This window comes from Rhincodon typus, chromosome 2 (assembly GCF_021869965.1).
Source record: "Rhincodon typus isolate 14 chromosome 2, sRhiTyp1.1, whole genome shotgun sequence".
Lineage (NCBI taxonomy): Eukaryota > Metazoa > Chordata > Chondrichthyes > Orectolobiformes > Rhincodontidae > Rhincodon > Rhincodon typus.
The window spans coordinates 113,324,662-113,338,247 of record NC_063333.1 but is presented as its reverse complement, the minus strand read 5'-3'; the positions used below and the strand labels follow the sequence as shown (position 1 = coordinate 113,338,247).

General features: G+C 41.6%; 1 protein-coding gene across 1 annotated transcript; it reads left to right on the top strand.

Annotated features, from left to right (window-relative positions):
* Nucleotides 1-1,818: 1,818 nt before the first annotated feature.
* LOC109916037 (enhancer of filamentation 1-like) lies at nt 1,819-5,104 on the top strand. The gene is made up of 3 exons (XM_048608773.1): nt 1,819-1,932; nt 3,238-3,705; nt 5,022-5,104. The coding sequence occupies exons 1-3, from the start codon at nt 1,819-1,821 to the stop codon at nt 5,034-5,036; spliced, it is 597 nt and encodes a 198-aa protein (XP_048464730.1). The 3' UTR covers nt 5,037-5,104.
* Nucleotides 5,105-13,586: the final 8,482 nt, after the last annotated feature.

Genomic DNA, 13,586 nt, shown 5'->3' with positions numbered 1-13,586 from the left:
TGTCAGTCTAGTAAACCTTCTCTTGACTGCTTCTGATGCCAGTATATCTTTGCTTAGATAAGGGGCCCAAAACTGTTCACAGTATTCCAGCTGTGGTCTGACTAGTTTTAACAAAACCTCCTATTTTTATACTCCATTCCCTTTGAAATAAAGACCTTGATGTAATTAATCTTACTTCACATGTTGAACTCATGGTTTGTGCATTACTAAAGAAACTTATAACTGTCATGTGTAAACCCAGGGTTGCCTCATTCAGCAGTGTAATTGAATAATAGGTGTATTTAAAAAGAGTATCCCATAATCTGAAAAGTATGAAGGCTAATTTTCCTGGCCTGGTCCTGGATGACACCTGAGACATCAGACAAATGGAGAGGAAAAAGTAGTTTTGATCCTTTGCTCCATGATAGCACACCTGTCAGAGTTCTTTTCTACTGACCAGCTCCTGATGACAGCAAAAGTGGGTGCAACAAGTACACGTCTTCAATTCAGATTTCCTTAGATTGCACTGGGTGTGATTCAGCAGTAAATGAAAATTTCCCGTGCTCCCCCATCTGCTCCAAAGGGACCAGATAGTATTATCAAGATAAACCTGGCTGTTTGAATGTAGATTGTTTTGTTGCCAGCATTTGTGTAGAATTGTGTTTGTACTTTGCTCTTAGTTATGGAGGCGTTGTACAGTGCTGTGCCACTCCTTCACTTGTGCAATATGTCTCATTTGGAACCAGACAAGAGCAAACAACTACATGATGTGTTTATTCTTGTTGTCCTTCTCTGAACCCCATTGACAATTGTTTCCGACCATTGAGTGGAAATTTCCCCTTATGACTATTGCCATCTCATCATTCTTCACCACATTTGTTTTCCCTGTTCTTCCACCCACTTCTAGCCATCTTATCCCCTGCCAAGTTCCTATAGATTGAGTTGGTGGATTCTTCAACCTCAGGAATGGTACATTTGAAAAAGGTGCCGGTAGTGTCCATACCGCTTTCTGTCTTCACAGTGATGGTCAATCCCCATCCATGTCAATGTAGTGTCTTTTTGACATTAATTATACCCAAAGCATGAGAGCTTTGAGTCCCAACATTTCTGATACACTCTGCAACAATTATTCCAGGGCAACTCTGAAAGGCAAAATGGCCTTGTTATTTTGTATCTGCTGTGCTCCCAAGATAGATGGGTTTTAAGTTATTCCACTCATGCAGCACTTTCTGACAGTTTATAGTGCCTGTGTATACCTGTGTTATGGCAACTCCAGTTTCATCAGAAACATGTATTGTCCCCTCCCACTGGAGGAGGTTGAAATACATTGACCTCATTCCAGTTTCCTGCCTTGGGCTCAATTATTTATGCATACAGCAAGGGTGGAACAAGTGTAATCATTGTTGTAATGCAGCAACCAATTTGTGTCCAAGTTCACAAAAGGCCTAGTAATGACATCGTAATCTGATTTAAGTAATCTTGATTGGCATTGTTCATGGAACACACTGAGCACTCCACTTTTCTTTGAAGAAATGTTTAATGGAAATAATTTTAATCTGTCTGTTCAGAGATGTTATGATACACGTCTGAAGTAGTTAGAACTTGAGTCTGAAGTCTTCTGGTTCAGCGGTAGGGATAATACCATTGCACCAGAAGAGCCGTCCAAATTTTTTAATGGAAACGCGATGAGTTAATTGTGTAACAGTGAGAAGGATTTGGTGGTTGAACGTCCTGTCCAGTGAAGTCAGCACTGCGTCCATTGCACACCCTAAGTCTTGAGATGGCAGTTTCTCTATTTAGACCCTGTGGTTTATTTGTTTAGGGTGAGCACTTTGTGAAATGCCAAAGCAGAATGTAATGAGGAGAAAAGTGCAGAAAGTTGTAACAGCACTTGGTGACTTGTGCACATTTCACACTGAGGATAACAATGATAGTTTGAAAGCTGAAAGCAATGTATTTGTGTTGTAGAATTTCAGTGTAAAAGAGTAGATTTCATGAAAGAGAAGTGAGGAGTGATCTATTGGGTCTGTGAATCCTTGTAATAAAAAGAAGCAGGTTTCTCTGATTCTTGATTTGCTGACCAAGTACTTGCTATCATCAGTAATGCAGTCAATCCTCTTAATTCGCAGTTGTTTAATTTGAACTGAAATCATGCCAAAATTTCCTCCTTTATTCCGTTTTGCTTAAGTTGCTGGATAAGCTTTCTTAAGCAAGAAACAGCTTGTGAGGAGTTGGCAATTTAAATACTTTAGGCAGCCTGATGACATTTTGTATATTTTTAATTTTCTTTCCTAAATGAAATTATTTAGAAATATTCACAGTGTTCTTTACTAAACTTGTGAAGCATAAATGCAGAGTTGAGATCCAACGCGTCTCTGAGCTGAAGAACATGAGTCTTCCTCTTCTCGGTGTGCTAACTCTATGCCATTATATTGTTGGGTCACTCCCCGATTCCAAATTTAGGCTGCATTTATACTATAACTATAGTGAAACCATTCCATGCTGAAGAGGTGTTTGTTGTATAAATGTACTCTACAGTTTGTTTGGACTTGTTAAACTTTTTGAAAGATTACAAAGTCAAATCATATTTTCTTAAATGTTGCATTTGTAGCAACTAACAGTATGGAATGGAACGTCATCTGCAGATCTATTGGCCCCATTTTGCTCAGTTGGCTCAATAGCTGGATTACAATGTAAAATGATGTCAACAGCGTGGGTTTAATTCCCACACCAGCTGAGGTTACAATGAAGGACCTTTCTTCTCGACCTCTCCCATGTCTCTAAGGAACGAGCAGGACTATGGTGACTTTGCTTACAGTACTTTATTGCTCTTCCAGGCCATAACAAATTGCTATGTAATAGTCATTTCCCCTGTTTCTATCCCCACCCACACTTTCTTTTAATCATATTAACTCTGTCCCCTGTAACTGACCCTATGGCTAAGCGCTTTCTCTATCTGCCTACTATATCTACTTACTCTATCAAAATACTTGTTATTTTTGAAAATGTTAATCCCACTTCCAATTGCAGTGGTGTCTAGCAAGGCGCTGCACCTAAAGAGCAGCAAGGTTTTGACATGTAACAACATCATAAACAAATGTGGGCCAAAAGGGTCCCAGTGAACCAGCTGAGCTTAAAGGATCTGGAAGCATCATGTGATTCATTGTTTGGGTGCACACATCTTTTATATATATGGCAATTTTTCATGTCTTCCCTGACTCTGTCTCTAATGATGTTTTTTTTCCTGTTTCTTTCTAGAATCTTATGGCCAAAGCTTTATATGACAATGCACCAGAATCTCCAGAGGAACTATCTTTTCGTAAAGGAGATATCCTGATGGTGATTGAACAGAACACTGGTGGGTTAGAAGGATGGTGGCTTTGCTCACTGCATGGACGACAGGGCATTGCCCCTGGCAATCGTCTCAAACTTCTTGTGGGGCCTATTTATGACAGTTGTACAAGTGAGCCATCTTCCTCTGTGGCAACACAGCAGTCACTGCAGCAAGGCATCTATCAAGTCCCCCCAAGCCTGCAAGGCCCTTCTGGCTGTGGAAGTTCTTTTCGAGATCCTATCTACCAAGTACCCCCTTCACAACTGAGTCAGAACATATATCAGGTGCCTCCCACTGCATCCGGCCAAGGTGCACAAGGCCATGAGATCTATCAGGTTCCACCATCTGTACACAGGAGCCCTTGGGTTGACAATGCCCCTCCTACAAGCAAGGTAGATTTCTACTACTCGTTTTGTGTGTTGTTTGAGTGTATCAGATTCCCGGCTTTGTTTATTTCTATGTAGCACAGGAAACGTGAAATTCATTTCCGGTTTCTACTGTGACAAACGCTGCCAGTATGTCATGTTTTATTATTGGCTCTATCATCATTTTGGACCAGATTTTTCCTGCCTCTCTGCAGAAGACATTGGTGTGTTTTTCAACTTGCCAACCAGGTGTAAAATGAGCATTTTTGTTTGTCCACCCTTTACAAAAACTGCCCTACTTTCATTTCCATCGATTTCAAGCTGAAAATCTATTTCATTGGACAATAGGACAATTATCAGAGTGCACTAACATCAGTGGCAGAAAACAATTGAAGTGCCGAGAATGTTACAGTTAAAGTTAATCCTGTCCTTGTACATTGGCAGTATTGAACTTGTGTTTTGGGAGGGGTCCCTGAGCAGCTTCCTGAAATAATTTTTAGTTGGCGACTGTACAAAGTCACTTCACACAAACGCGCAGGTAATGAAAAGGTATGCCTGTGACTAGTCTAACAATCAGTGATTTGCCTTAATGATAAACCAGAGATTTTTATTAAAAGGCAGTGCACTCTGTAGTCTTAAAATAAAATTTGGGTGATTTGCTCCTTGTCAACATCTGCAGAGGCTATAAACTCTTCGATGTACAGCAGTACAAGCCATGTTAATGTATAAGTAGCACATGACTTTTGGGGCTTTCTTTACTTATGTCCCAGAACAATGATAGATACGGCATCAAAGACAAGCAGAGGAGTGAGATTTCAACAGGTATCTTATATGGAGGGAAGCTGAGCAGCACAGATTAGATGGGTGAATGATTGGCTTGTTTCTTCAGAAATGAGGGAGGGGAAGGGGATTCTGAAATAAATAGGGAGAGAGGGGGAGGCGAATAGAAGATGGATAAGGGAGAAGATAGGTGGAGAGGAGACAGACAGGTCAAAGAGGTGGGGGTGGAGCCAGTAAAGGTGAGTGTAGGTGGGGAGTTAGGGAGGGGATAGGTCAGTCCAGGGAGGACAGACAGGTCGAGGGGGCGGGATGAGGCTAGTAAGTAGGAGATGGGGGTGGAGCTCGAGGTGGGAGGAGGAATAGGTGGGAGGAAGGACAGGTTAGGGAGGCGGGGACAAGCTGGGCTGGTTTTGGGATGCGGTTGGGGGAGGGGAGATTTTGAAGGTTGTGAATATATACTGTTACTGTTCCTTCACTGATGTAAAGATGTTCAGTGGTGCTTTTACTTGCCTTTAAACACCCCACATTGCTTGGAAATAACCCCAACAAACTTGCTATTACAGATAAACATTCAATGAAATGTGAGATCGCCTTGCATTGAAGAGGAATCCGATTAGTTATGAACTTCTGGAAGAGTACTATTGGCAACATAGAGACATTCATAGAGCCAAGAGCTGTACAGCATGGAAACAGACCCTTTGGTCCAACACGTCCATGCCGACCAAATATCCTAAATAAATCTAGTCCCATTTGCCTGCATTTGGCCCATATCCCTCCAAACCCTTTGTATACATATATCCATCCAGATGCCTTTTAAAAGTTGTAATTGTACCAGCCTCCACCACTTCCTATGGCAGCTCATTTCATACATGCACTACCCTTAGGTCCCTTTTAAATCTTTCCCCTCTCACCTAAAACCGATGCCCTCTAGTTTCAGACTCCCACACCCTGGGGAAAAGACCTTGTCTATTCACCTTGTTCATGCCCCTCATGATTTTATAAACCTCTGTAAGGTCACCCCTCAGCCACCAATGCTCCGTGGAAAATAGCCCCAGCCTATTCAGCATCTCCCTATAGCTCAAACCCTCCAACCCTGGCAATATCCTTGTAAATCTTTTCTGAACCTTTTCACGTTTCACAACATCCTTCCTATGGCAGGGAGACCAGAATTGCACACAGTATTCCAATAGTGGCCTAAGCAATGTCCTGTACAGCTGCAACATGACCACCCAACTCTTATACTCAATGCATTGGCCAATAAAGGCAAGCATACCAAAAGCCTTCTTCACTATCCTGTCTACCTGCAACTTTACTTTCAAGGAACTATGAACCTGCACTCCAAGGTCTCTTTGTTCAGCAACACTACCCAGGACATTCCCATTAGGCGTATAAGTCCTGCCCTGATTTGCCTTTCCAAAATGCAGCATCTCATATTTATCTAAATTAAACTATCTGCCACTCTTCGGCCCATTGGCCCATCTGATCAAGATCCTGTTGTACTCTGAGGTAATCTTCTTTGCTGTCCGCTACACCTCCAATTCTGGCATCATCTGCAAACTTACTAACCAAACCTCTTACGTTCATATCCAAATCATTTACATAAATGATAAAAAGCCGAGGACCCAGCAATGATCCTTGTGGCACACTGCTGGATACACGCCTCCAGTCTGAAATACAACCCTTCACCACCACCCTGTCTTCTACCTTCGAGCCAGTTCAGGATCGAAATGGCTAATTCTCCCTGTATTCCATGTGCTCTAACCTTGCTAACCAGTCTACTAATAACTGATGTTTGTGATGGATATTGAACTTGAAATGTAATGCAAAGAGATCTCCATAGGAAGTAATTCGGTACAAACCCATATTAGCAGAGAGCTGCATAGTCAGGTCCAGGACGTTGGTTTGCATGCAGTTAGTTCAACAATCTCAGCCTTAACCTCAGATGAGAGAGAGAGATAGACACCAGGAGAACTTTGAGTAGTGGGATGGCATTTTCTGATATGTATCAGAATAGAGTTTAGTTTTAAATTTCATCTGGAAAATTATCACCTCTGACAGCCTAGGCCCTTTTCAGTGTAAATCACAGCCCTAATTAAATATTCAATGTTGTGAAAGTTTGAAGATACGGCCTTCAGATGCAACGGTGTTATCTCTGAGCCAAGCTAACACTCAGGATGGGGATTTCCATGGATATCGGTCGAACTTGTTTCAAACCCAAGATTCAGTGAACAAACAGTATGCTGATTGGACCACCCAGTCAGTTTTACACTTAGTAATTCTATTTACTGTAAATTGTTTGTTTTTAGTGTTTCACAGGAGTGCTGCTGAATTGTATTCAAATATTTATTTACAGTGAAACGCTTCTGGTATTTAGAGTGCAATACTGTAAATGGCTTCCCAGGCTGTTATTTTTCTGGAGCTGTCTGGCTTACAATAGGCAAATATGAGATGTTCAGTAACTAAAAGCAATGGAGTTTGGGTGTGGAGGCTAGAGACAGACAACACAGAACACCATGCCATAGCATGTGTGTTTTGAGTCACATCGGGCAAAAGAAATTTGACGAATTTACTGTACATTATAGGCATGTAAAATTATTTTTCTCTTAAAGCAGTGGCATGATTTGTATTGGAGCTCAGCGGACTGCAAAATGAATGATCAGGAAATGCTTGGCTGGAAAACAGCAGTTTCCATTTTCATTACAGTTTATATTGGCAAAAAGGTCAGACATTTCCCCTTCAGGGCCCACCTCTACTTCTCAATTGATCCCCTAGAGTCCTTGTTGATAACTAATATAAGCGCCTAGTAAAACTCAGCTGGAGGGTCCAACACCTTCCAGTTGCTAAGCAGGTATAGAAGACTGAAATTCATTTCCAGGCAGACTTCAGTGCTTTTTTTCAGTTTAGTACTATGATAATTTTTATTGCTATAAATTGTCTGTTGTTACCTTTTTGAGTATTTTGCTTTTGTTCCATAAAAGCCCCTCGCCCGACAATCTCTTTCTCTGTTCTTGAACAGAAACAACCTGAAATTGAAAGGTTTTTTCAAGAAAAACCTTCTGATTCAATAGAGTAAACACACTCCCGATATTGCTGCATTATAATTAGACAGTAGTGAGCTAAACCCAGCTATAGGAAGAGCCAAAGATTCACACAGCCTCGCTGACCCGAAGTCACAGATGAACGGAAGTTAAATTCAGTGTTTTCTGGCAAGAGATGCAAAAATTTGAAAGGAGGCCTCCTGATTGTTTCTTTGCTTCTTAGTTGCATCCAACAATCCTGATTTCTCCCAGCAGCGAATTTAGATTTGGAGATAGCCCGTGAAATAAGGTTAAAAACCCTAAAAGTAAGGGGTGGCATGGTGGCTCAGTGGTTAACGCTGCTGCCTCACAGTGCTAGGGACCCAAGTTTGATTCCACCCTTGGGCGACTGCCTGTGTGGAGTTTGCACATTCTCCCTGTGTCTGCATGGGTCCCCTCAGGGTGCTCTGGTTTCCTCCCACAGTCCAAAGATGTGCAGGCTAGGTGGATTGGCCATGCTAAATTGTCTGTAGTGTTCAGGGATGTATAGATTCAGTGGGTTATAGGGGGATGGGTCTGGGCGGGATGCTCTGAGGGTTGGTGTGGACTTGTTGGGCCGAAGGGCCTGTTCTACACTGTAGGGATTCTTTTATTAACTGTTATGAAGGAACATTTGAAACCTTGGACAGAATTTAACAGGGGTAGGGGTGGTGGATGGCTGCCCCGCTCTTTGGAAGGAAAGTTGATGCTGAGCTGACAGGCCCATGAGAAGCCTGCCCCAAAGCCATAACATGCAGTAGATGGGCTTAATTAGCACAGAGTGTGACTTCCATCCCAAGTGGGAAACACTCCAACCTCCTGGATCAGATGAGCCAGCAGCTGCAGAAAGCTAGAGCTCAGTACTGAGCATTGCCAGGATTGCAGACAGGCCCATGGAAAAGCTGCAGTGGTTCATGGTCCAGGAACCCCTGCAAGTAAGAACCATTGACTGGGAGGAATTGTCCGTCTTAAGAAGGCTGGGTTTTAACAGTCCATGCTTGAAGGAAGGAAAGAGGATATTATCTTCTACGGTTTGCCCCTGGTATGCACAGCGTACTCTTCAAAGAAAGAACCCCCTTTCTTCCTCCACTTAAATTTCCATCCTTGATCCTAAAGGAGATCAGCCATGCCACTTAAGTGTCTGAGAGCTACATCATTCTGCCCAGAGGATAAATGTAGATCTCTGTCTGGCTTGAAACCAGTAGGTAAAACCCTCAAAGCCTCCATTAAAATGTACCCCTTATTTTGTGTACAGCCAGAGCCAGAGTTTTGGAAAGGAGGCGTAATGGGTGCTTTGCACATGTATATGAATGCTACAGTCAGATTTCTTCTTGCTGCTCAGTACACAATCAAATCTGTATCAGGCAAATCTGAGGTATCCCTGTGTAAAAGGGTGTTGGGATCGGTGGGAGGGGCCATGTGGAGTAGGAATTGAAATGTTAAGAGAACCATTGATAGCAATTCTTTTTTATCTATTCAATGATGTGGACTTTAAGGTAAGGCCTGTGTTTGTTGCTCAGCTCTGCCTTTGAGAAGTTTCAGACCTGGTGGTGTCAGTACACGTAGTGTTTTTTGGAGGGAGTTGCAGGATTTGAACCAATGAAATAAGGAATGGTGTTTGATTTCAAAATTAGTATGATGTGTAACTTGGAGGGGAATTGTGTATGGTGGTTTTCCCATAAGTCTACTGCATATGTCTTTATGTCCTAATGCTAATGGCCAACCAGTGGAGGCAATGACAGACGTCTGTCTCAACATTGTAGAATTAAACTGGTAATTTAATACACAATAACACTTTGCAGCTTTGAAAAATGTTGTCTCTTCCTCACGCTCCAATTCACATGATGATCTTTGATGTTGCCTGGCAAAGCCCACCAGTTTTAACAAACTCTATATACCTCTCAACTTCTGTTAATTGACAATTTAGAGCATCATATATGCAAGGATCAGAAATGGTGCTAATTCTCATAACTTAAACTCCTTTTACTTTTTTTCAAACTTGACTCATTTCCTTTCTCTGGATTACCCCAGAGGAGATTAAAATTGTTTACCTATTATATTCTATTCATTAAGATGATTACACGCAAACTGTTAAATAAAACAATCATTCAGATATGCTGGTTTGAGTCATTGAGTCTGCACTACAATTACAATATATTTCTTTGGCTGCTTTTGCAGTCAAGCTGACTTAATTTCTACCTGTTCACTTGCTGACTCTTAACAATTGACTTTGTTATCCAGTATTAAGGAGTATCCAGTACTCTACATAAATGCACCCTATATAGACTCGATAAAGCGAGAGAGCAAAAATACCATCGTGCCAGGACACCTCTTCAGTCTGTTTATTTACAAGTGCTACATTAACAATACTATAGGAATTGTACAACATTGCTTGGTTTATATAATACTTCAAAGCATTTAAAAATTCCAAGTTCTGTGCGAACTTTCCAGAATCTATGAATAAAAGATTTTAATGTACGGAGCAGGAGTGATGTTCACTTCTGGGAATTGCACCTGGAATGTGGAAATTTGGAAGTGTACATGGAATTAGTACCACTTGTATCATTTAACTCTAGGTCAAACAAGCTCTGAGTAAATTAGCAATCATGTTATTCATTAGTATTAGAACTTAGGTAGAGTAGGAACAACTAGTCATAGCCCAACTACATGACAACAATCCTTATATATAGGCATCTGCATGTTTTACATATGTCAAATATTTCAAAGATGTGATAAATTTGTGATGCTTTTCACTTACTAGTAATGTGAAGGTAAATTCATTGCTTCTGATCACGAAAAGAAACATGTGTCACTTACTTAATTACCTGACCTATACACTGCAGTGCAGTGATACTTAAGTTATCTGTAATCAACATTTCCAACAAATTAGAGGGTTAGACAGATGATTTATTTAAGTGCATGGTCCTTTTAAAAAATGATTATGCATCCATATACACACACTAACTTAAAAGGGCCAATTTATGTGCAGCACATGTACTTCCAGGTTGTCGTGCAGCTGCCTAGCCTACTAGGCGCTATGCTTACGATTATTGTCCTGCAGGAAAGCAGTTGGCCCAGATGCTCCTCTTCAGTTCTTTGCTTGAAGATACGTTGGACCCATAGCATCACAACCTCTAAGGGTACGTCAAGAAATTCATCCCAAATCCACCCCATCCCAAACAGGAATCTGACCCCGTGCAGTTGGCACCCAATCTGATCCATACAGACCATCTAGACAACTGAGCCAACCAGCTCCTTCAGGGAGCTTCGAGTTGCTGTGGCAACATTCACTTTTACATGCATGTTATAGCCTTGAGCTGTGGATAATTATGGTAGAGTTGGCTGAGATAGCTTCCTATAAAAAAAAGCAGACAATTGTAATGTGTATTTTAGTATTGTCTTTCTCCAAAAAACAAAACCTCCTTTATCAAAGAAAAGCTTCATAATGTCAATTTGGAGTTTACAATGTGACTAAAGTTTCATCTGAGAAAGACATGAGATGGAAATTACACATACCAGAGTCTGTATCAGCAAACAAGCACAGGTTCAAACAAACTGGCTGTCCAGCCATATTTATGTTTGGTTCCCAACCACTTCATTTATTTACAAGTAGCTTTTAGATCAGCCTCCAAATAAAAACTGATAGGAGATTTCAAATTTAAAATGTATATCAAGGATTTGAAACAGTGCATTTACCATGACAAATTAATGACTACAGCCTTCATAATCACAAAGCACAAATCTCTCTCAATGTCTGGAGGTAGCAAAGAATGATCAAACTTCTGGAAAAAATAGAGAGGGTGTATAATTATCCCAGTCATTAATTGAAGGGTTGTTGCTAAACTATGTGCTTCTCAACAAGTTGGGACACTCCAGGAAAAGTGAATGCTGTGGTCTGATGCATTGTACACTATTCCAATCCTAAACTGAACATTATTCTTGTTAACACACTGTTAGAAGTTGATTGTTGGTGGAATGCAGTATAAATGTGGTTAAATAGTGGTATACCAACATATATTAATAGTCATTCCATTCTGGAAGCAATTAAAAATTAATCTCATGAAGAAGTCTGTGATTTATTGATGTCGTAGGGAGCAGCATAAGTTGTTACTTGTTAGAGGCTGAGGATGATTTTCAAGGAAAATTGACATAACTTAGGAATATAGTTAAACATTGGGTAGAAACGTACAATTTTTAAAAGAATTTCCCATCACAGACTTCTCAAAATGCCGGAAGAGCTGTGGTATGATTTTGGTTTTGACTTCCTGTTTGTACCAAGTTGCCAGAAGGGTGGTACTAGAATAAAAAAAAATTAAAGTAATAAAAAGTTAACCTTTAAAAATGAGACTTTTCTGCATTTTCACACGACACAACTGTCGTACACAAAGTTTAAGAAATTATCCTCTCAAGTATACACTGTTATCCAAGCGGCCAAAAATGTATTGTTTAGCAGACCTGGTTGAATTAGCAAATCTCCTCATTTCTTCTGTTGTTCATATTATTTCAAAGTCTCAAAATTGCTCAGCCTCTTTCACTGAGGTCTTCCTTGTGTGTCCTTTCATTCGGACAAGATAGGCACTGTCAGTAAAGCAAAATGCACAGAATAAAAACTACTCCTCCCACCTCACTGACCAATCCCCACCACTGCTTACCTGCACTCACCTATCACCATCCCATCTGCCTTCCCCAGCCTCACCCCTTCTCTCTCTATTTATTTCCGAGCCCCCTTCCTCCTCCCACATTTCTGAAGAAGGGTCCCGACCCAAAACATCTGCTTTCCTGCTCTTCTTACGCAGCCTGGCCTGCTGTGTTCCTCCAATTCCGTACTGTGTTATAACAATAGAACGTTGTGTTCACAAAAAACTGTGGTAGAATGGTTGTGCCCTCCCTGCCACCTCTCAGCTCTAGCCTAATTAAGTCCATTAGAAGGAGGGTCCGCTTAATGGCCTCGTTGTCTCTGTCTCTGATATGAACACAACAGCAGGCAGGGTGCTCATGGTAAGGAGAGAGCACAATGAGCAAACCCATACCATGTTGCTGAGAGCCGCTGCCCTGCCCTCCCCTCCCCTCCCCTCCCCATGGTTCCCTATGACCCTTCCCAACATCTTTCACCTCTGGCCTGGGATCCAGTGCAGTGCTACAAGCCTTGGTGCTTGTTGTACAGACAGCAGTCACTTATTCCTCATTTGGGTGGTGCCTCTGCCCCTTGGGTACTTGCTCTTAGAGGGGAAGGCCTGAAGCTGGCCTGTGAAATACCTGAGTGGAACAGTCTGCTGTGGACCTTCTCTGAAAGCTGACTCTTCTGCAGGTCACCAGAATCTTGATATTTGCATAAGATCCTGCTTACAAAGCTTGACTGCAACCAGGAGCCTTGCTCTGGCAATCACTTTTCTTGTGGGTGTTTAGATGTGCTTTAGTAGGCAAATATCCAAGCTGGATTTTCAATCCAGGGTCAGAGACATAGCATTTCTGGGTGCTGAACCCACATTTCCCATCTGCACCATTAACATGAGGCTGTTTATATGTAAAACCCCTCACCGGCCAGAAGCAAGTTCATTGCTCCAGTACTGCCCCTGGATGTTACCTGGAAGCAGGGACTGGTTCTGAAAGGTGAATCCGAAAGGTAGACTGCAGCCATGAGTAGGCTTGCCATTGCCTTGTCCAAAAGAGCAAGTAGGAGAGCTGAGAACCAAATGGTCAGTCAATAAATTTCTTAATCCATGCTGTTGGCAAATTCGTACAACCCCATGAACACCAGGATCTCCCTTCTTATGCAAAGCTTTAAATGAGGTATAACTATATATATATATGTATATAGTGCTGTAATCTCTACAGCTGTGCACTCATGTTCTCCAAGCATTTGCTGATCCTCTTAGATTTAGAAAATGCCTTCTGTCCCCCTCCAGCCTGAAAAACAGTGTTCAAGGAGCTTAACAGACAGCGAATTGGTGGTGGTAGGAACTGCAGATGCTGGAAAATCTGAGATAACAAGGTGTAGAGCTGGATGAACACAGCAGGCCAAGCAGCATCATAGGAGCAGGAAGGCTGACGTTTTGGGCCTAGACCCTTCCT